Raw genomic sequence first — 18175 nt, 5'->3', positions numbered from 1 at the left:
GTCTCAGCCCATCATCTTAATAGTACTGAATTCTTAGTTTGTTCCAGTCACTGAGAGGAACTAGGAATGCAACAGTGCAATAAGGGGTCAAAATTAAAACAGTGCTATCATATGTAATAACTAATGATAATCACTGTGGCAAATCCTATAAAGGAAAAGTCTCAGAGTATAGAAAAGTTGAGTGTATATCTTCCTAAACACCTTTCCCCAACATACTGCATAATCTCACTGTTTCCTCTCCAGAAATACAGTGTTTTAGAAACTTGATGATATTACCAAAATGACACATATGCTTCCAAGAAATAAAGTATTTAAGGATGGAAAAATATTCAAGACCACCTTAATACTTAGAACATAAAATGAAAATACTTTGTCCATCTTTTTCAACATTGCTTTACATATACAATGAACTGTGACCTTCTGGTACCAGAGGTCATCTGTTATAAAGTGTAGGATACTTTTGACTTTAAAACAGAACAACAATAGCAATAGTTAAGCTATGCCTAAATCTTATTTCATGATTAGTACTCCCACAAATTTCTGGGTGAGAATAAGAATCAAAGTAACTTTCAAATCGCAGCTTATTATGCATAATAGGTATGAAATCTCAAGCTACAAAATATTCATGTTAGAGAAGAGACTACCAGAAATGACCCATATTTGGCAAAATTTAAAACTTAAGTTCAGGGGCTGGAGTGATAGCACAGCAGGTAGGGTGTTTGCCTTGCAACGCAGCCGACCCAGATTCAAATCCCAGCATCCCATATGGTCCCCTGAGCACCGCCAGGAGAAATTTCTGAGTACAGAGCCAGGAGTAACCCCTGTGCATCGCCGGGTGTGACCCAAAAAGCAAAAAAATAAATAAAAGTTAATAAAAATAAATAAATAAATAAATAAAAAATAAAACTTAAGTTCAAAAAAGACCTCCATATAATCAGCCCTCATTTAAACACCTAGGTATAGCCAGCTATATAGCAAGTACAGAACAATATCTTGCCTGATAATTTAAGTAATACCATTGCAATCCTCACTGGTTTTTTTTAGATTTACTTTTACATAAAGAAAAGAAAGAATAAAAATGGAGAGACTAGTAAAAGTCTTTGCTTTGAAAGCTTTCCTCTAGAGAAAGGAAAAATTTTATGTACTAAAAGTATGCTTTACTGAGAACTTTTAATACACAGGTTATTGGCTATGAGAAAGGGAAATGAGATCCAATTACTGTATCACAGAAAGAGACCATTCTTTAATGAGAAAAGGATGAAGAGCCTCAGAGGGAGCATTGAGAGGTAGGAGTAAAAATGAACTACAAAGAACTTCTTAAATAGGAGAAAATATTAATTAGTTATCAAACAAAAGTTAAGACAAAAACACCCATGGGGCTGGAGCAATAGCACAGCAGATAGGGCGTTTGCCTTGCATGCGGCTGACCCGGGTTCGATTCCCAGCATCCCATATGGTCCCTTGAGCACCGCCAGGGGTAATTCCTGAGTGCAGAGCCAGGAGTAACCCCTGTGCATTGCCGGGTGTGATCCAAAAAGCAAAAAAAAAAAAAGACAAAAACACCCATGGTATCAGTGTATCACTGTCATCCAGCATTGTTCATCGATTTGCTCGAGTGGGCACCAGTAATGTCAGAATATTACTAAGAGAAAGATTACCAGAAAATTTAAAAATTAAAATAATGTTAGGAATCTCTTCCTAATGCTGAGCAAAGCCTGAGTTATAGAAAATATGAAACTTTTCATGGCTTCCCTTGCACTTTTTTCCTGCTAAATTGTTTAAGCAGATGTTTCCACAAGACTGAATGACCCAAAAATTCTTATAGGAAAAAAAGCTTCTCCATCATTATCCAATAAAATAATTTATAATGTTGCTCTACAATTAAAAATCCTAAGTGGCTAAAGACAAATAGGAGTACCTAGTAAATGTAAATAATGATAAATTTATAAACTTATAAATAATAATTATTAATAACTAAATTTAAACTAAAACTACTTCCAAATTCAATGAACTTAATATGAAGATTTTATTACAAATGGAGTACTGTATAAAGCTTTTAAGATTATCCTCCAAAAACTAAAAGTTCTTCCTTTAACTCTTACAGGAGTCTTCACCCATTAAAGGAAAGACAACTGGGCTAGTGTTTTTCTATAGCCCACCTGCTATTACTTATCTTTGATTATAAAAAGTAATTTATATCTGACATAAAAATTATATATAACATTATATATAAATTTCTTTTCCATCTATGGGCACAGGGCCTATCTTTGCTTAATTTTTAAACCCACCTTTGGATAATGGTTTAGTTTACCTAATTCCTGAGATTAGAAGATAGTTTACTGAACTCCCTTCAAACTTTTCAATAAGATACAGTTATCTATGGTATGTTCTTTTGTTTCCTTCTGTATTCATAGTAACTAAGAAAGTGCCCAGCATACACTATGCATTCAAACAGAAAAAAGGCTGAATTAAATTTAAATTAATTAGACAATAAAATGCCCATTTAAACACTATCTAGTTTGTAAATGTGCACTTCATTAATCTCTATGTAATAATAACATTGATACAAATAACATATGTCAAAGTCTTTTTATAACAAAACCATCACATACCACGAAAAATTTACTGTGGAACATATCACTGAATCTATGTAAAGTCTCTTATTGAGAGATTAATGAAATTACATGTGTAAGGCTTAACACAACTAACAAAAGATTTCACTATATCTCTACCCATATGTATTTAATATACATGATATCATAGACATGTATTTCATAGCATATTTACATATATTGAATATTTGTGTAACATATACTAAGCATTATTATCCACTCCTAATTGATGAAATTAAAATTCCGAGCTGAGTGTTACACAACTAACAGACAACAGAGTCAAAAACTGAACTCCGCTCTCTAGACTCCAAATTCAGGTGAGTCTTAAACTTTGTGTTCAGCTGAGTGTTTGAAACTGCAACTGTGTGAGTAACAGTCATTGTCTCTGATCTTCCTCCTAACAGGGGATGGGTAATAAATCAGACAAGATAACTTTGGCATGTGGAAATATATGTCTAAGCGATTATCTTTGGGTGCTTGTGTTTATCTCTTTGAAATATTCTACCATTAAATAGCAAATGAGTGGGGATGTGCTTCTAGTTGCTTAGAAGAGTTAAACTGCCACCACACAGATGAATGAAACAATGCTCCGGTGCTGAAATACTGTCCCGCATCCATCCACAGAAAAGAGAAGAAATAGAATCTTTTTATTCCTTAACCCATCCAAGAGTGATTCAAAGAGCTGAAGTTGGAGAAAGGCACACACAGACCCACTTCTCGGACCCACCCTGGCTCCCCCATCAGTGCTGCACGAGCCAACCGCGCCTCACCTGGCCGTCTCCTTCCATTCCATCTCTTGCCCATCCACAGCCAAGAGTTCATCCAATTCCGTGAAGAGCTGGGGTGGGGCCGGGCTATCATCTTCTTCTCCCAGAATGAAGCGAATGCGCTCGGCGGCAGGCGAGACTGTGGAAGGGAAAATACTGTCGTTAAATACTGGTTGGATGACACTGAGGAAAGTGTGGCTCCGGGTCCTTCCTCTGTCCACAAAACTATTGGGCTGCTCGTCCACATTTTCACTCGACATCTTTCTTGCTGAGCCTCCCTATTCCCAGCCTAGAAGCAAAAGGCAATCAAAGCCCTTCTCTTTTGCCTTGGCTCTAAATTGTATCTCAGCTCTCCACCAAAAGGACTGTGCTCCAGTTCTGTGTAGTGTGTGACAAAGGACTTTTAGTACTCCAATAAGCTGAGGTCCAGCCACATGACTCTCCCTTCTTTCCCACTTAGGACCCATCCAAAAGTATTAGTGAGAAACTTGCTTTAGCCAATCACATTCTCTACAGCAGTGGGAGGGGGCAAGAGAGAACCCCAATCCTGAGTTTCCCCCAGGCCCCCTCCTCCCACCGCCCACCTTCCCCCTGTCCAATGCCTAAAGCCCCTGGTCTCACAAGTCCTTTACTGCCCATAACTGGCTCACTGCAAAGTTGATGAAGGAATATTTAACAAGACTGGGCTTCTTCTTTACATAATGGCAGTACCCAAAAATGTTTAGCCATGCTTCGGTGCACTTGAAAAACAAGCCCAAGTCAAATATTGTACACCTGAAGGGGGGAAAAAAATTTCCAACATACTGAAGCACATAATTGAATGCCCTACTAGCTCCTTTTGACCCCATCTCCTGAAAATCATGTAATGAAAAATTAACCAGAGTCTCTGCCAGGTTGTAAGCACCTTTGCCTTTTTTTTAAAACTTAAAATGCAAAGCATTTGGAAACTAATGATCACATTAGAATACTAGGGTCCACATATTCTTTAAAATACCTGCTAAAATCAAGAATGTTACAGACATGTAAATGGACTCCAAATATACAGATATATGTGTGCAATAACTGTATCAAAATAATGGTATTTGACCTAATAAAACAAAATCTCTACATACGAAAACTACTATGCTTCAGGAAAGAAGGATATTCCAGAGATAAGCCCATGAAAAATATTCAGATTCATGATGAAAATAATGTTGCCATTTTCATGTCTTACCATGAAAATGGCAACAATTAAAAAGAACAACAATGCTTACAGTCAGGCGGAGAGTAGAGGGGCCTTATCTGTGGCCAACCCTGATCTGATCCACATATGGTTCACTGAGGACAGCGCCAGAGGAAGCCCCTGAACACAGCCCCAGGTGTCCGAAAAGCAAAACAAACAAACAAAAAAAAAAACAAATAAAAAAATGAAGACCAGTAAAGCCATTACTGGCAAGCATTTAGGAAAAGTGCCCACACGCTCACCTTGTTGCTGGAAGTAGCCTAAATGGATACATCTCCCCAAAGGAAATTTGTAAAGATGTGGAAGCCTTTTTAGAGTAGGTATTGGGTATCAGGTATCAGGTATAGAGTAGGTATCAGGTATCCAGGCTAGAGACACTGCATGTGGTTCATGCGGACTCAATCCCAGACACTTCATATGGTCCCCAGAACCTCACCAGAAATGATCCTTGAGCACAGAGCCAGGAGTAATCCCTAAACACAGCCAGGTAAGGTAATCCCCCATCAAAAAAAAAAAAAAGAGTACATGTATACTGTATGTAAACGAGCTACTCTACAAAGGTATTCATTCTAACTACAAAGTAGTTCTCTTAAACTAACTACAAAGTAGTTCTCTTAAAGTTTTAGCTACAAAGGTAACCAAGGCACTGTGAATAATTGAGATAAAGAAAAAGCCCACATGTCCTAAAGGAGGATTGGTTAAATAAACTATACTGTAACTATTCAACAATACACCACAGGGAGGTGGAAAGGGGGCAGTAACTAAGGTCAACCCCCCAAGCACCACTGGGAGTGAGTCCAAAACCCAATATATAAATAATGCAGCCATTAATCATGAAGTCAGGATTATTGTTCTTTTTATGTGTATACTATATGTAAAATGCAAAAAACCTGCAAAATCAAAATAGATAAAGTGATTTCTTCTTGGTACAGAAAAATGCCTACCTAGTCATAAAATAAGGTCTGAGATGTTAGGAGTCCTCTTTTGGCATGGTTCCAGCATGTGTGAATTTCAGTTACCACCATTTGAATAAATAATACTCACTCCCTGCACCTAGAACATAGCCAATAGGATGTATTTGAGAGTAACTGTATAAAGAACAAAATTCCCAGCTACCCCCATCCATCAATTACTATATCGACGACGTATGTGTGTCACAGTCAGTGTAACGGCTACTGCTCCTTTAAAGTCTGTCCATGGCTGATCACCTCATTGCCATCTAGCTCATGTACAGGCAGCAAAGTGCATAACCATGGCACCTTCTCAATCCCAGGGATACATTCAGATGACAGGAACAATCAAAAGAGGGAATCAGTCAGGAAAGAGGAAAACATGGAAAGAAAAAGTGGTAATGCTGGGAAGTAAAACCTTTGTCAAATGTTAAGTGGAGTTACAGAAGACACTGATTGCAGGAGTGATGAGAGCGCCACCATCCACCATTTCTGACTCTACCTGTGCATTTGAAGAAGCTTAGTGGAGGCACTGACAAATGTAAATTTAAAAAGTGGTTGCAGAAATGTTAGAGATATATTGAAAAAGTGGTACTGGCAAAAAAAAAAGTGGTACTTAATGCAAAAAAATTGCATTAAGAGTTCTTCATCTGCTTATAAACAGACATGGAGAATATTATGCTGAGTGAAATGAGTCAGAGGGAGAGGGGTAGACATAGAATGATTGAACTCATTTGTGGGATATAAAAAAAAAAATAGTATGAGACTAATATCCAAGACCAGGTAAAAGAGGGGCCAGAAGGACTGGGAAATGGTTGGAAGCTTGTAACAAGTGTGTGGGGGGCAGAGGGCACTTAGGATAGAAAAGGGCCAATATCACAATAATAGTCAGAAATGATCACTCTGGATAAGAACTGAGTGTTGAAAGTAGGTAAAGGGATATGAAGGATAACCTTTTAGTATCTGAAAATTGCAAACCAAAATGCCCAAAAGGAAAAAGAGAGACAGAGAGACAGAGAGACAGAGAGAGAGATCTCATAGAAGCAGGGATCTCTCATTTATTCATATCATTATATCATTTTGTGGTTGCCACAAAAAAATTAAAGTTTGGGTAATAAAAAAACCCTCCATTTGTTCACTGCTGCCTCCTTTGTACCTGTAGGTTTTCTCTCTCCCCCTGGATCCCCTAGTTCCTGGAAGTCAGTGTGCGTTAGTGCATTCCTCAAAAGTCAACCCAACACTGAGCACTTTGTCCCTCTGAATATTAGTGAACTCCATGTGACTGAATAAACCTTGGCCAGTTTTTAGTATGCTATAATCTTTACGAAAGGCACCTTACATTCAGAACTCTAAAATGAAGAATAGCTACATCTTGAATACTGTCCTTATCCTACCCGCTTTCTTAATCCACCTTTATATTAGTCACACAGTGACCACAGTACAGCACCAATCCCATTTGTTCAATAAGCTGCAAATAAAAGAATGAACACTTTGGGTAAGCCGTTTTTCTCTTTTAGATGCAATTTCCTTCTACCCAGAGGGAACACAGCATTTAATCTAAATGTCCATTTAGACAGTTAATAGCCATCGCTTTGTTTGTAATTCATTGCTATAGTTTGTCTTCACACCTTCACAATTTGGTTTATCCCTTATCAAAATTATTCTTAGTTTCTGCTCTGTGTACAATGAAGTTACACAAGAAAGAATGAATGAAGGAATAAATAAGAGAATCAATGGAAGAATGGATTATATATATACATATATATACATACATATCTGCACACATGTACATACACGTCTCACACACACACAGACACACACACACACTACCTTAGTTCCTCACATGAAATCCTTCTATTTTCTTTTGTTTTTTTTCCTCTGCTCCTTTTTAATGCAACTAGAAAATGTCATACTGCGGGATCAGAAAGATAATACAGGGGGTAAGGCACTTGCCTTGTGTGTGGCCAAACTGTGTTTGATCCCAGTGTCCTATATGTTTCTCAGAGCACTGTGAGGAATGAGTTCTGAGCAGAGATCCAGAAGTAAGCCCTTAACACAGCCAAACACCCCCCCCAAAAAGGACATATCGTAACAAAATGGAAATGGTTCTAATTTATAATAATTAAAGAATAGTTCCAGACTCTTATGGCAGCTTAACAAATAATTACCAGTGTTAAGTATTTGCAATACACTATAGTATCACTGTATCACTGTCATCCCGTTGCTCATCAATTTGCTCCATTGGGCACCAGTAACGTCTCCATTGTGAGACTTGTTGCCACATGCAAGGTAAATGCCCTACCCTCTGTGCTATCGCTACAGCCCAATACACTATAGTATTTTTTGAAATGAGAACATTCTTTTATTTTTGTTTTGGGTATGTTACACCAGAGAATATTTTTTATTTTTGTTTTGGGCATGTCACACCAAGCAATTCTCAGGGGTTACTCCTGGTTCTGTATTCAGAAGTTACTCTTTTTTTTTTCTTTTTGGGTCACACCCGGTGATGCACAGGGGTTACTACTGGCTCTGCCCTCAGGAATTACTCCTGGCGGTGCTAGGGGATCATATGGGATGCTGGGAATCGAACCCAGGTCAGCTGCGTGCAAGGCAAACACCCTACACACTGTGCTATCGCTCCAGTCCCTCAGAAGTTACTCTTAGTAGTGCTTAGGGAACATGTGGGATGCCAGGTACCAAATAGAGTTGACCACATGCCAGGAAAGCACACTACATGCTGTATTATCTCTCCAGCCCCAAGAGAATATTTTTTAAAATAAAGTCCCAGTTAAAGTAGGTAAAGGGATAGTCTTGATAACCTTTCAGTATCAATATTGCAAACCACAATGCCCAAAAAGAGAGAGAGAAAGAAAGAGACAGAGACAGACAGACAGAGAGAAGAAAAACACCTGCCACCGAGGCAGGCAGGGGGTGGAGGTGGGGGTGATAGGAGGGAACCTGGGACACTGGTGCAGGGAAATGTCCACTGGTGGAGAGATGGGTGTTGGAGCACTGTACGACTGAAACCCAATCACAAACAGCTCTGTAAGGGTCTATACCTCACAGTGATGCAATTTAAAAAAGCATTAAAAGTAAGTGATTAAATTGAGAAATATAATAAAATTGGCTGGAGCAATAGCACAGCAGGTAGGGCATTTGCCTTGCATACGGCTGACCCGGGTTTGATTCCTCCATCCCTCTTGGAGAGCCCGGCAAGCTACCAAGAGTATCCTGCCCGCATGGCAGAGCCTGGCAAGCTACTAGTGGAGTATTTGATATGCCAAAAACAGTAACAACAAGTCTCACAGTGGAGACGTTACTGGTGCCCACTTGAGCAAATTGATAAACAACCCAATGACAATGCTATTATTATTATTGAGTCCCTGAGCACAAAATACTGTGCATGGAAAAATACATTAAAGTATCAATAAATATGCAACATCTTTGCTGATTACACCGTACAAGCATTGTACTGTTTAGCATTTGACTACTTCATTCATTTTACACATCCTATGGAATATATACTATTATTCTCATCTTTTATGTTAACACATAGGGAAACTGAGTACTAAGCAGCTAACAAACTTCCCCAAGAATCACAAGTTATATAACCTAAAACCCATCTAAGTAATTCTTAAGTTATTTCTTAGCCATCACACTCTAACAGATAGTAATCCCATTTTTTAAAGTAATAATGCCAGGGACTGGACGAATAGAACAGCAAGGAGGGTGTTTGCCTTGCACCCAGTCAACTCAGATACCATTCCCGACATCTCATGAGGTCCCTCAAGCACTGCCAGGAAAAATTCCTGGGTATCACCAGGTGCCCTATGACCCACACACTAAAGTAAAAGAATATTGTCATATGAACAGAATACACAGCAAATATACTCATTTTCAAAGAAGCAGAAATCATAATGGCATCTGAAATAGCCCAAAGTAAATTAATTGAACACTTGTTCAATACCCTCCATAAGGCAGATTGTGAATGTGCCTTTTTATTTTTGGTCTCAGAAGCATCCCACTGTGGTCACCCAGCAGGCTACCCAAAAAATAATTTTTAATAGAAATAATGATCATAATGAGCAATTCACACTGAGCTGATACATTTAAATGCAAATTTCTTTCTGAGGGTTAAATGAGGATTTCTGGACTTTTGTATTTTTCTCCGTGACAAAGTTCAATATCTGGTAAATTCTTAGCCTCAAACCAAAGCATAAAGAAATAACTATTTAATTGTTCAATATGCTGCCACAAACTGGTTTATATGGTTACCATTTTAATGACTCATTTCTAACCATTCTGGGCTGGTGCGATAGCACAGTGGTAGGGCATTCACCTTGCATGCGGCCGACCTGGGTTTGATTCCTCCACCCCTCTCGGAAAGCTCGGCAAGATATGGAGAGTATCCCACCCTCACTGAAGAGCCTGGCAAGCTACCTGTGGTGTATTCAACATGCCAAAAAAACAGTAACAAACAAGTCTCACAATGGAGATGTTACTGGTGCCCACTCGAGCAAATCGATGAGCAACGGGATGACAGTGACAGTAACAGTGAACCATTCTGAGATAAAAATCTGCATGTCACTACCAGGGCTAGAGCGATAGAAAAGAGGGGAAGGTGCTTGTCTTGCAATCAGCCCACCCCAGTTAAGTCCCCAGCATCCGATATGCCAGGAGTGACTCCTGAGTACAGAGCCAGGAGGAACACTGGAGCAACACTGGGTGTACCCCTGTCCCAACAAAAAAAATTCACAATTAATTTTGTTATGAGTAGATCACTATAGGGCTGTAAGAAGACACAAATACTTACATAAAATTCTTGCATTTAATTGGTGTAAGTTGTGAGCTATGACTTCTAAGACATATAGTTTTATAAAATAATGTCATCTTGATTTTTAAAAATACTAAAATATATCTAAGTCCATTTTCATATTCTTAACCATAACCATAAGAAATTGCTGAATGTGTAAAGTTTTATACACAAGTAAATCTTTAAACACACACATACACACACACACACACACACACACACACAGAGTAGTAGCAGTTAGTCCTGCCCATTCGGCAGCCCTAACCTCTTTGTGTAATATGAGCACGCTTTTTCCTTTGAAGAACAATGTTTGCTCTTCTTAGTCCATTGAAGCTAAATTCACCTCCTGTGACTCACGACTCAACAATAAAAATATCAAAACTCTTGGCCACAGCAACTAATTTTGACTGAATACATGACCTAATTCAGGCCAATCAGAGCCAAAACCCATGGATCCTTTATTGGAAATTGGAGGACAGGGAGTTCAGGATTTTTACTTTATTCCAAGGCCTGCTGCCATAATAAACGTTTCGGTATGCATGAGCATCTATAATTCTAAGGAAAAAGTCAAGGGCCTGCCTAGGAAGAAGGTAGACCCGGCAGAGCAGAAACAAGGTAGACAGAAGGTAGACAGGTTGTTGGGTTTGTTTTTTTTTTTTCTATTTTGGGTCACACCTGGCGATGCAATGGGCTGACTCCTGTCTCTGCACTCAGGAATCAACCCTGGTGGTGTTCAGAGGACCATATGGGATGCTGGGAATCGAACCAAGGTCGGACACATGTAAGGCAAACGCCCTACCCTCTGTGCTATCGCTCCAGCCCCCAGAGAGGTTTTTGATGCCATCATTTTAGCACATGGGTCCAGTACACATGCTGCCAATAATCTTTCAATCATATGCAAAAATTCCTTTCAACCTAAAGCTATTTTAGATATTTTTGTCATTTTAAACCAAAAGAGTTCTGATAATACACTTTCATGCTTTCATCATAGTTGCTTAGAATGAAGCTAAATTTTACATATTACCTTCAATTATCCTTCATAAAGAGCCTATTTTATGGAACCTAAATTTTCTTGGAGTGATCTGTATGGATCATTTAGGCTTCTTCCATGTCCTCATCTAACTTTATCTTAACCAATCCCCCTTCCCGGTCAAAAAAATCACTATTGAAAAAATTGGCTGGTCGTCTCTAGACAGTTAAGCTAGAGAAATTTAAACAACCAAGTAACATTCATAAAGATGACTAATGTTAAAAATATTTAAGTACCCATGTACTTATCAAGTCCTCACACTTATAAAAGTCTCTCCATTCACAGCATTATCCTTAACAGGCCCGCACACTCATTCAGATACAGAGACCATAGTACCAAGAGGTGGGGTTCAGAATATTTCCAGTCTTACTCAGGAGCAGAGTAAATTCAATTTCAACAAGCAAGAGATGATCAAAACTGGAGCTTGCTGAGGCATTTTGGGGAACTACCTGTGTCTTAGCCTTTCATATTCAAAATACTGGAAAAAGTACGTACAGTTCATAAAAACGTGTTCATGCCACATCTCTAACACGCAGAATTCTTCAAAACATAATGAAGAGCCCTTGTATTTGTTAGCTTATTATAAATAATAAGCTCTGTCCTCTTTTCTGCCAGTAGATCAGGTTAGAAAAACTAAAACTAAGTTACCTATTGGTATAGAGCATAGCATATGTGTTTTAAATGCTGCCAGGCCTTTCACAGAAATCAGGCCAGTAGTCAAAAAAAATTTGTCTATGGAATTCTAAGGTATGCTATATTTGATCAAAACCACTGACCCAAAGTCTTTGTAATAATTATTCCAACTATATTAATATTATTTCAATATTTTAAGAATCTATCATAGAGACATTAAATTTAAATTGCTCATTTGGGGGATTTAGCCATCTCTTTGCTGACCCAAACAAGGGTAACCTGTTATGGATGAAAAATTGTATCTCCCTAAAACTTCATACGGTCAAATTCTCCCGTGTAATCTCTGGAGTAATCCCGGAGTTCCTCCCGGCACCTCCTGAGCACTGCACCCTCATCTCTCACAGTGAACCCACAAACAGTCCCAAGAATCACCAGCCCACCTGCAAAAAAATGCCGGGCAGTGTTTCCCCTTCCTTTCTCTCTGTAAAGACATAGAAAGAAATTTCCCTGCGAGCCAGAAGTGCACTACATCAGGGCGACAGATCACACGGACTTCTAGTCCTCAGGACCATGTGAAATAAACTGCTCAGACACTTTTTCAATGGTGTTTTGCTTTGACAACCTCAGCCCACTAATATATAAAATGAATTAATTAATGGTAAAACTGAACATCTTTGTATTTTTCCTAGACTTTATGTTTCATTTCTTTTTTGCCTACCTCATTTAATCCAGGTTTGGATGGCATTCACAGAGTCTTTCTGATGGGTGGAGAAACAGAAATTTCATTGACTCCTACGGCCTCCCGCCAAACCCCCTCCCCCCGCCCCGTTGCATGTCACATTAACACTGAAATCCCACTTAAATGGGGAGGGGTGGAGTAGGGGAGAACAGTGGGACAATGGTGGAGGGAGGTGGACACACTGGTGAAGGGTGTGGGGTTAACAAATATTTAATAAATAAAAATAATGCATTAACAGTATTGAAATCACAGTGCCCAAAATGAAACAAAACCCAAAAATCTACCTTTCAAGTTTTTTCTAGGTGTTCAAAGGACATTTCACACAGATTCATCCTTTTGGCTCAAACACCTCTGTCCCTTCTATTTGCAAAACCATCTGGAAAGAGTATCTAGTGTAGACACGACCCACCAGCATCGGGCATGTCAAGATCAGCAGCAGGCAAGGACATTGGCTCCCAAAGCTCCCAAGGAGGCAACACCGAGGATGCCAAAGCAACACATGCAGGACTAAGTGGGCGAAACAGGCGACCAAGAAATCTGGGCAGAATGTCATGAAAGATAATAAGGTTTGAAAGATAATAAGGTTTGATGGGGCAGCACAGAATTCCAAGTATTGCTTTGCTACTTCTTGAATCCTAAATTATGCCGTTGGTACCTGCCACCTGTCAAGAATTTTCCAGAAGAAAAGAAGACTCAAGAAAGAGTTACTATGACCACATTCATTCACTTACATGTAAGCACCAGTGTATTTATCTTGTTAAAACTGAAAAGTATTTAATACCTTACTGAATAAGCACTAACTTTCAGTTCTTGTTCTTCTGTCTAGCCTTTCGCTCCAATCAAATTACTTTCTTCAAAGATGCAGCTCACATCCTTTCTTCTGTTGTTTCATTCACTCAATTATAATTGCACCTCCTGCACTTGTAACCAAAAGCTTAATGACTTATACAGTGTTCATACAAAAAAATTCAGGATCTATACTGATAAACAGATATCTCCTGAATTTTTTTGCTTTCCATACATATGTACATGTATATAATATATATACACACACCAAATGTTACCAATATCATCCCTATTAAATAGCAAAATTAGCAATGATTTCTATTTTCCTCACTTTGCTTCATCATAACTTCCAATTTGTCTAATTAACATTGCTATCACATTGAGGGGATTCAGTTGCTGAACTAAAAATAATGATGTGAACTTAGCACACAAGGTACTATCATAAAATACTTGCAATGGCAGAATCCATAACTATTTTTTGGAACAAATGTTCAAAACAAATAATACCTCCTGTCACGTGTCATAGAGTTGCAGTGAGGTTCAAATACCCAGCTCCGAATGTGCGACACGGCTCCAAATCAGTGAGCAGTTGCACATTTCTAAGAACAATCAGGCTTTGTGCAAGCGGCATGAGGAGCTCAAGTGCTTTCTGAAAATAGGACCCAAATAGGAACTCACCAGTTATAAGAATATGAGCCCCGTGGAATACAGCTGCCCCTCATGGTTGGTTTGTTGCTTCTTGCAGTGTGAAACAAGAACTTAAAGGAGACTAGTGCCAAGGCAAAGGCAAGGGTCTGAGGACATGGACTTCGGGGACCACAGCAGACACATCCTCTCCCGCCAGGAGGGGCGGCTGCCTGCCTTTCTGATCTCTGGGGACTGTTCTTCCTACAAGTTACAGCCTGGGGTAGTCAGGCTAGAGAAGCTTTGACACGTGGGGTCCTGTCCAACAAGCTCTTCCTAAAAGACCTTAATGCTCCGAGTGCATGTTATCGGTCCCCTTTTCATTCTCCTTTAATTTCCCACTCCTACTTCACTTCTCTTTGCTCTGCCAGAGCTGTCCGTGATAAGGCTTAGATGATGAATCACACTCCGCTCAAGAGTGAACACATCAGCATTTTCTCGAGTTCAACTCGGAACAATTATCAGCACAATTTATACCCTGAGGTTTCTAAAGTCAGACTCAATTCTTGTCAACATTAGGAAATCTTCAGGATTCCCAAAATAAACTCCATAGCCTTTCTCAAGTGCAACTATTTTCAATGCAAAGTAGCTATATTTATTGCTCCAATATTAGTGTCACAACCACCGTGCTAATGCTGCCATTAGATGCCTCCACATACAAAAGAAGACATTCTCTTCTCTGCAGACTCTCTTTCAAAATGCATAAGAATAAAAGGCAGCAAGCCATAAAAATCTTTATGAGTTCTGACTACATCCCCCACACTGCCAAAAAAAATTCTACCCATCTTTCCTGGATTGCAATATTGAGAAATGTGACTCAAAATATAATACAGTGAGAAAAAAGGAGAGTAGTGAATAGAGACATCAAGGAAACGTTAAATAGTGGTTATTTCTATATTTTTAAAAGGTCACATTCCTCACAGATATATTTTAGATTTTTTGATAGAGCCCTTAGTGTAATACATAAATGTGAACAAGATACTATCATAATTTTTTTCTTCTTTTCTGCTCTGAATCGAGGGTCCAAAATTAGTAGCAATGACACCCAAATTCTCTAAATCTTAAATGTATTCTCAACAAAGAAAGTCGTGCTTCATTTGCCTTTTTTTTCTATCCAAAAGACTCAACATTAGAAAAGTCAACAGTAACATTGACCTTGGCCAGAAAAGAGCTCAAATTCAGACTAGACTCAAAAGGACCTCTTGACTTCAGCTACTTAAGAAATGGCATGTGAATGACAAGAGTTAAATTACTGTAAACAAATAAACTTCTGGTTTCATTAGCTTCTTCCCCAACTACAACAAAGACTGCAAAATCCGTTTTCATAAGCAATAAAACCAGATCTTCTAAGTTTGTAGAATCTAGAATCCTATTTTAGAACTAAGGAGCAAAGTTTGATAGAAATACACTTTCTTCTAAGTTACTCATAAAGCTAAATGACACAAAGCAAATGAAAACCATGGATTGGAGCATGTGTAAGAGATATTAGGAATTTTGATTTCCAAAACCTCACAGAGCATTCACGTAGTAAACCAAAACAAAGACATTCAAAACTTACTGATACGCTGGCAAAATCCCCAAAGTGGTCAATGCAATGTTCACAGCAGCTGGTTCTCACGTACTCAAAGGAAATGAATCTTCATAGCTTAGGGAGCATTCATTTCTCAGATGGGATTCTGCACGCACTCTCCTGTCTAGTGTTAGCTCAGGGAATTCACTTCTCAATAGAAGATCCTGAGTCAACAGTAATCATGGGTGGAATGATGGAACCAAAACTACAAGACCAAGATTCGATCTGACCTCAGCTCCAACTCTAACAGCAAATACCCCTTTAACCCTCTGACTCAGACACTCCATCTAGTTAATATACAGTAACAATGAGAAGCGATTACAAGGCACAGCCATGGATGATAAAAGTGAGTTTTATTCTTTTGGCTTACAAAAATACATTCCAGAACACAAGACAATATTATATCAAACTATTGACTAGTGTATCATTTATTTATATCTGTCACTTTGCATCAACTTTCCTTTGAGACACAACACAGAAATTTTCAAATTATGACTGAAAAACTGGATTTAGCATCCTTGGAGAGAAAAACTGATCCTAAATAATAGTTTCATCTTTTTTTCTATACTGCTGTTTAGTCAAAGATTTGTAGTGAACACCAGATGTATAAAGGTCTCACAGTGAGGAAAGATCTTTACTTTTCTCCTTTTTTTAAATTAATTTAACTTTTTTTAGCTACAAAAATAAAACTCACTGGAACTGACCTTTTGAGGTCAAAGTATATAGCCAATTTCAAAAACCTAAATAAGTACTAAATATTTAAAATGTTTTTATTTTTAATAACATGACTCAAAGAAGAATAAAATTATATAAAAGGAAAAGCATGTATGATGGATCACAGATTCTAAAAAAATGTGACAAAAGGAACTAAGATGTGGAAATTTTGTGAGGAACACAATGTTTGATTCTGACCATACTGACAACCATCTACTTTTTCTCTTTAAGCAGTTGATGGTCTAAAACAAACACACAATCAGCAGCCCAAGAGAAACTCAGTGAATATTAAACACTGGCTTTCTAGAGCCTGCACCAAAATACACACACATTCAGATTGTTATGCCCCAAAATTATGCCCACCCCGTCTCTACTCTTGCAGAGTAGAGATTTTAGGAAGTATGCATCAACTGCATCACAACGAAAACCTATAAGTCAGTTCATCTCCATGTTTTTTTCAAGTCTCAATTTTTCCAAACAAAATCCCAAATACTTTTACAGATTCCTTCGTCAGTTTACATAAAGAAATAAATTACAGTGACTAAGTAATCCCTGATCATTGCCTTGTGTACAAAAGGAAAACCAGCCAATGGCCTATTCTTATAATGTTATGTTCGTCTTACCCAGCCTATTTGAGAGGACGGCTGGCTTAGCTTAGGATGGCTTCAGGGGCTATCCCTAGCTCTTGACTCCAGATTAAGCCTTGAAGTGTTGGAACCAGGTGGATCTGGGGATCAAACATGGAGTTCCAGCATGCAACACACACTTGGGTCTCAGAACTATAGTTCCCACCTAATCCTATTTTAAACACACAAAATATGCCATATGATTACTTAAAATTTATCATTAAATTTTTTTATCAGAAATAAATCCCCTAAATAGAATTCTGAAAGTCCGTTTTGAATCTTTTTTTCTGGACACTAGTATAATTAAATATTAGAAATTTTAATAGAACAGTCAATCAACTGAAACTAAATTTTCTCCTGCAAATAAGAAGATTTATCTGAGTCCTGTAGATGGACATATAAAAATTCACTTCAAAAACAGCAACTCAAATAAAGATTTTTCTGAAATCTTTGTAGGTCTGACATTACAGACAATAAAATGTTTATAATAAAATGTTTATAATCCTGCAATAAATGACAGTTTATTAATTTACCAGCAAATGAGTACATTTTGAATTGAGAAGGAAAAAAACCAACTCTTTTAGGGGAAGAGAAATAGTACAGCAGGTAAGGTACCTTGCATGTGGCCACCTGGGTTCAATCCCCAGCACCCCAGATCCTTCCGGGAGGGATCCCTGAGCACAAAGATTTTCCAGGAGTGATGCCCAAGCACCACTCTGTGTGGTCCAAACCAAAAACCAAATAAATAAAACAACTGTTTAGTCACATATGGAAATGAATCCTACTTGGGAAATTACTCTTTTATCCTGAAACTATTGCCACTTAAAATTAGCAAAGAGTAGGAATAATAATTCGGCTTACAATCTTTCTGGGGGATAGAATCACATATCAGTAAACTAGGCGACACATCCACTGCATTATTTTCATCCACAATGTTACCATTTTTTGCTATCGCAAGGCTCCTTTTTTTTCTGTCAAATGACCCCTACTTGAGAGTCTCTTCAAAAGAAAGTTACTAATATAGATATT

At 38.3% G+C, this 18175-nt stretch overlaps 1 protein-coding gene across 4 annotated transcripts in view; it reads right to left on the bottom strand.

Annotated features, from left to right (window-relative positions):
- SLC4A4 (solute carrier family 4 member 4) overlaps nucleotides 1-18175 on the bottom strand; it is a 389797-nt gene that overhangs the window by 223520 nt on the left and 148102 nt on the right. For 3 of the 4 annotated variants that reach the window (XM_055140936.1, XM_004617877.2, XM_004617876.2), the window contains one exon: nucleotides 3383-3518. In XM_055140936.1, the coding sequence (XP_054996911.1) occupies nucleotides 3383-3518 (136 nt within the window). Of the gene's footprint in view, nucleotides 1-3382; nucleotides 3779-18175 lie in introns of those variants that run through there. The other variant, XM_055140937.1, reaches the window with a different exon arrangement.

This window comes from Sorex araneus, chromosome 5 (assembly GCF_027595985.1).
Source record: "Sorex araneus isolate mSorAra2 chromosome 5, mSorAra2.pri, whole genome shotgun sequence".
Classification (NCBI taxonomy): domain Eukaryota; kingdom Metazoa; phylum Chordata; class Mammalia; order Eulipotyphla; family Soricidae; genus Sorex; species Sorex araneus.
Note: the sequence above shows the minus strand (reverse complement) of the source record. Positions and strands in the feature narration are given on the sequence as shown.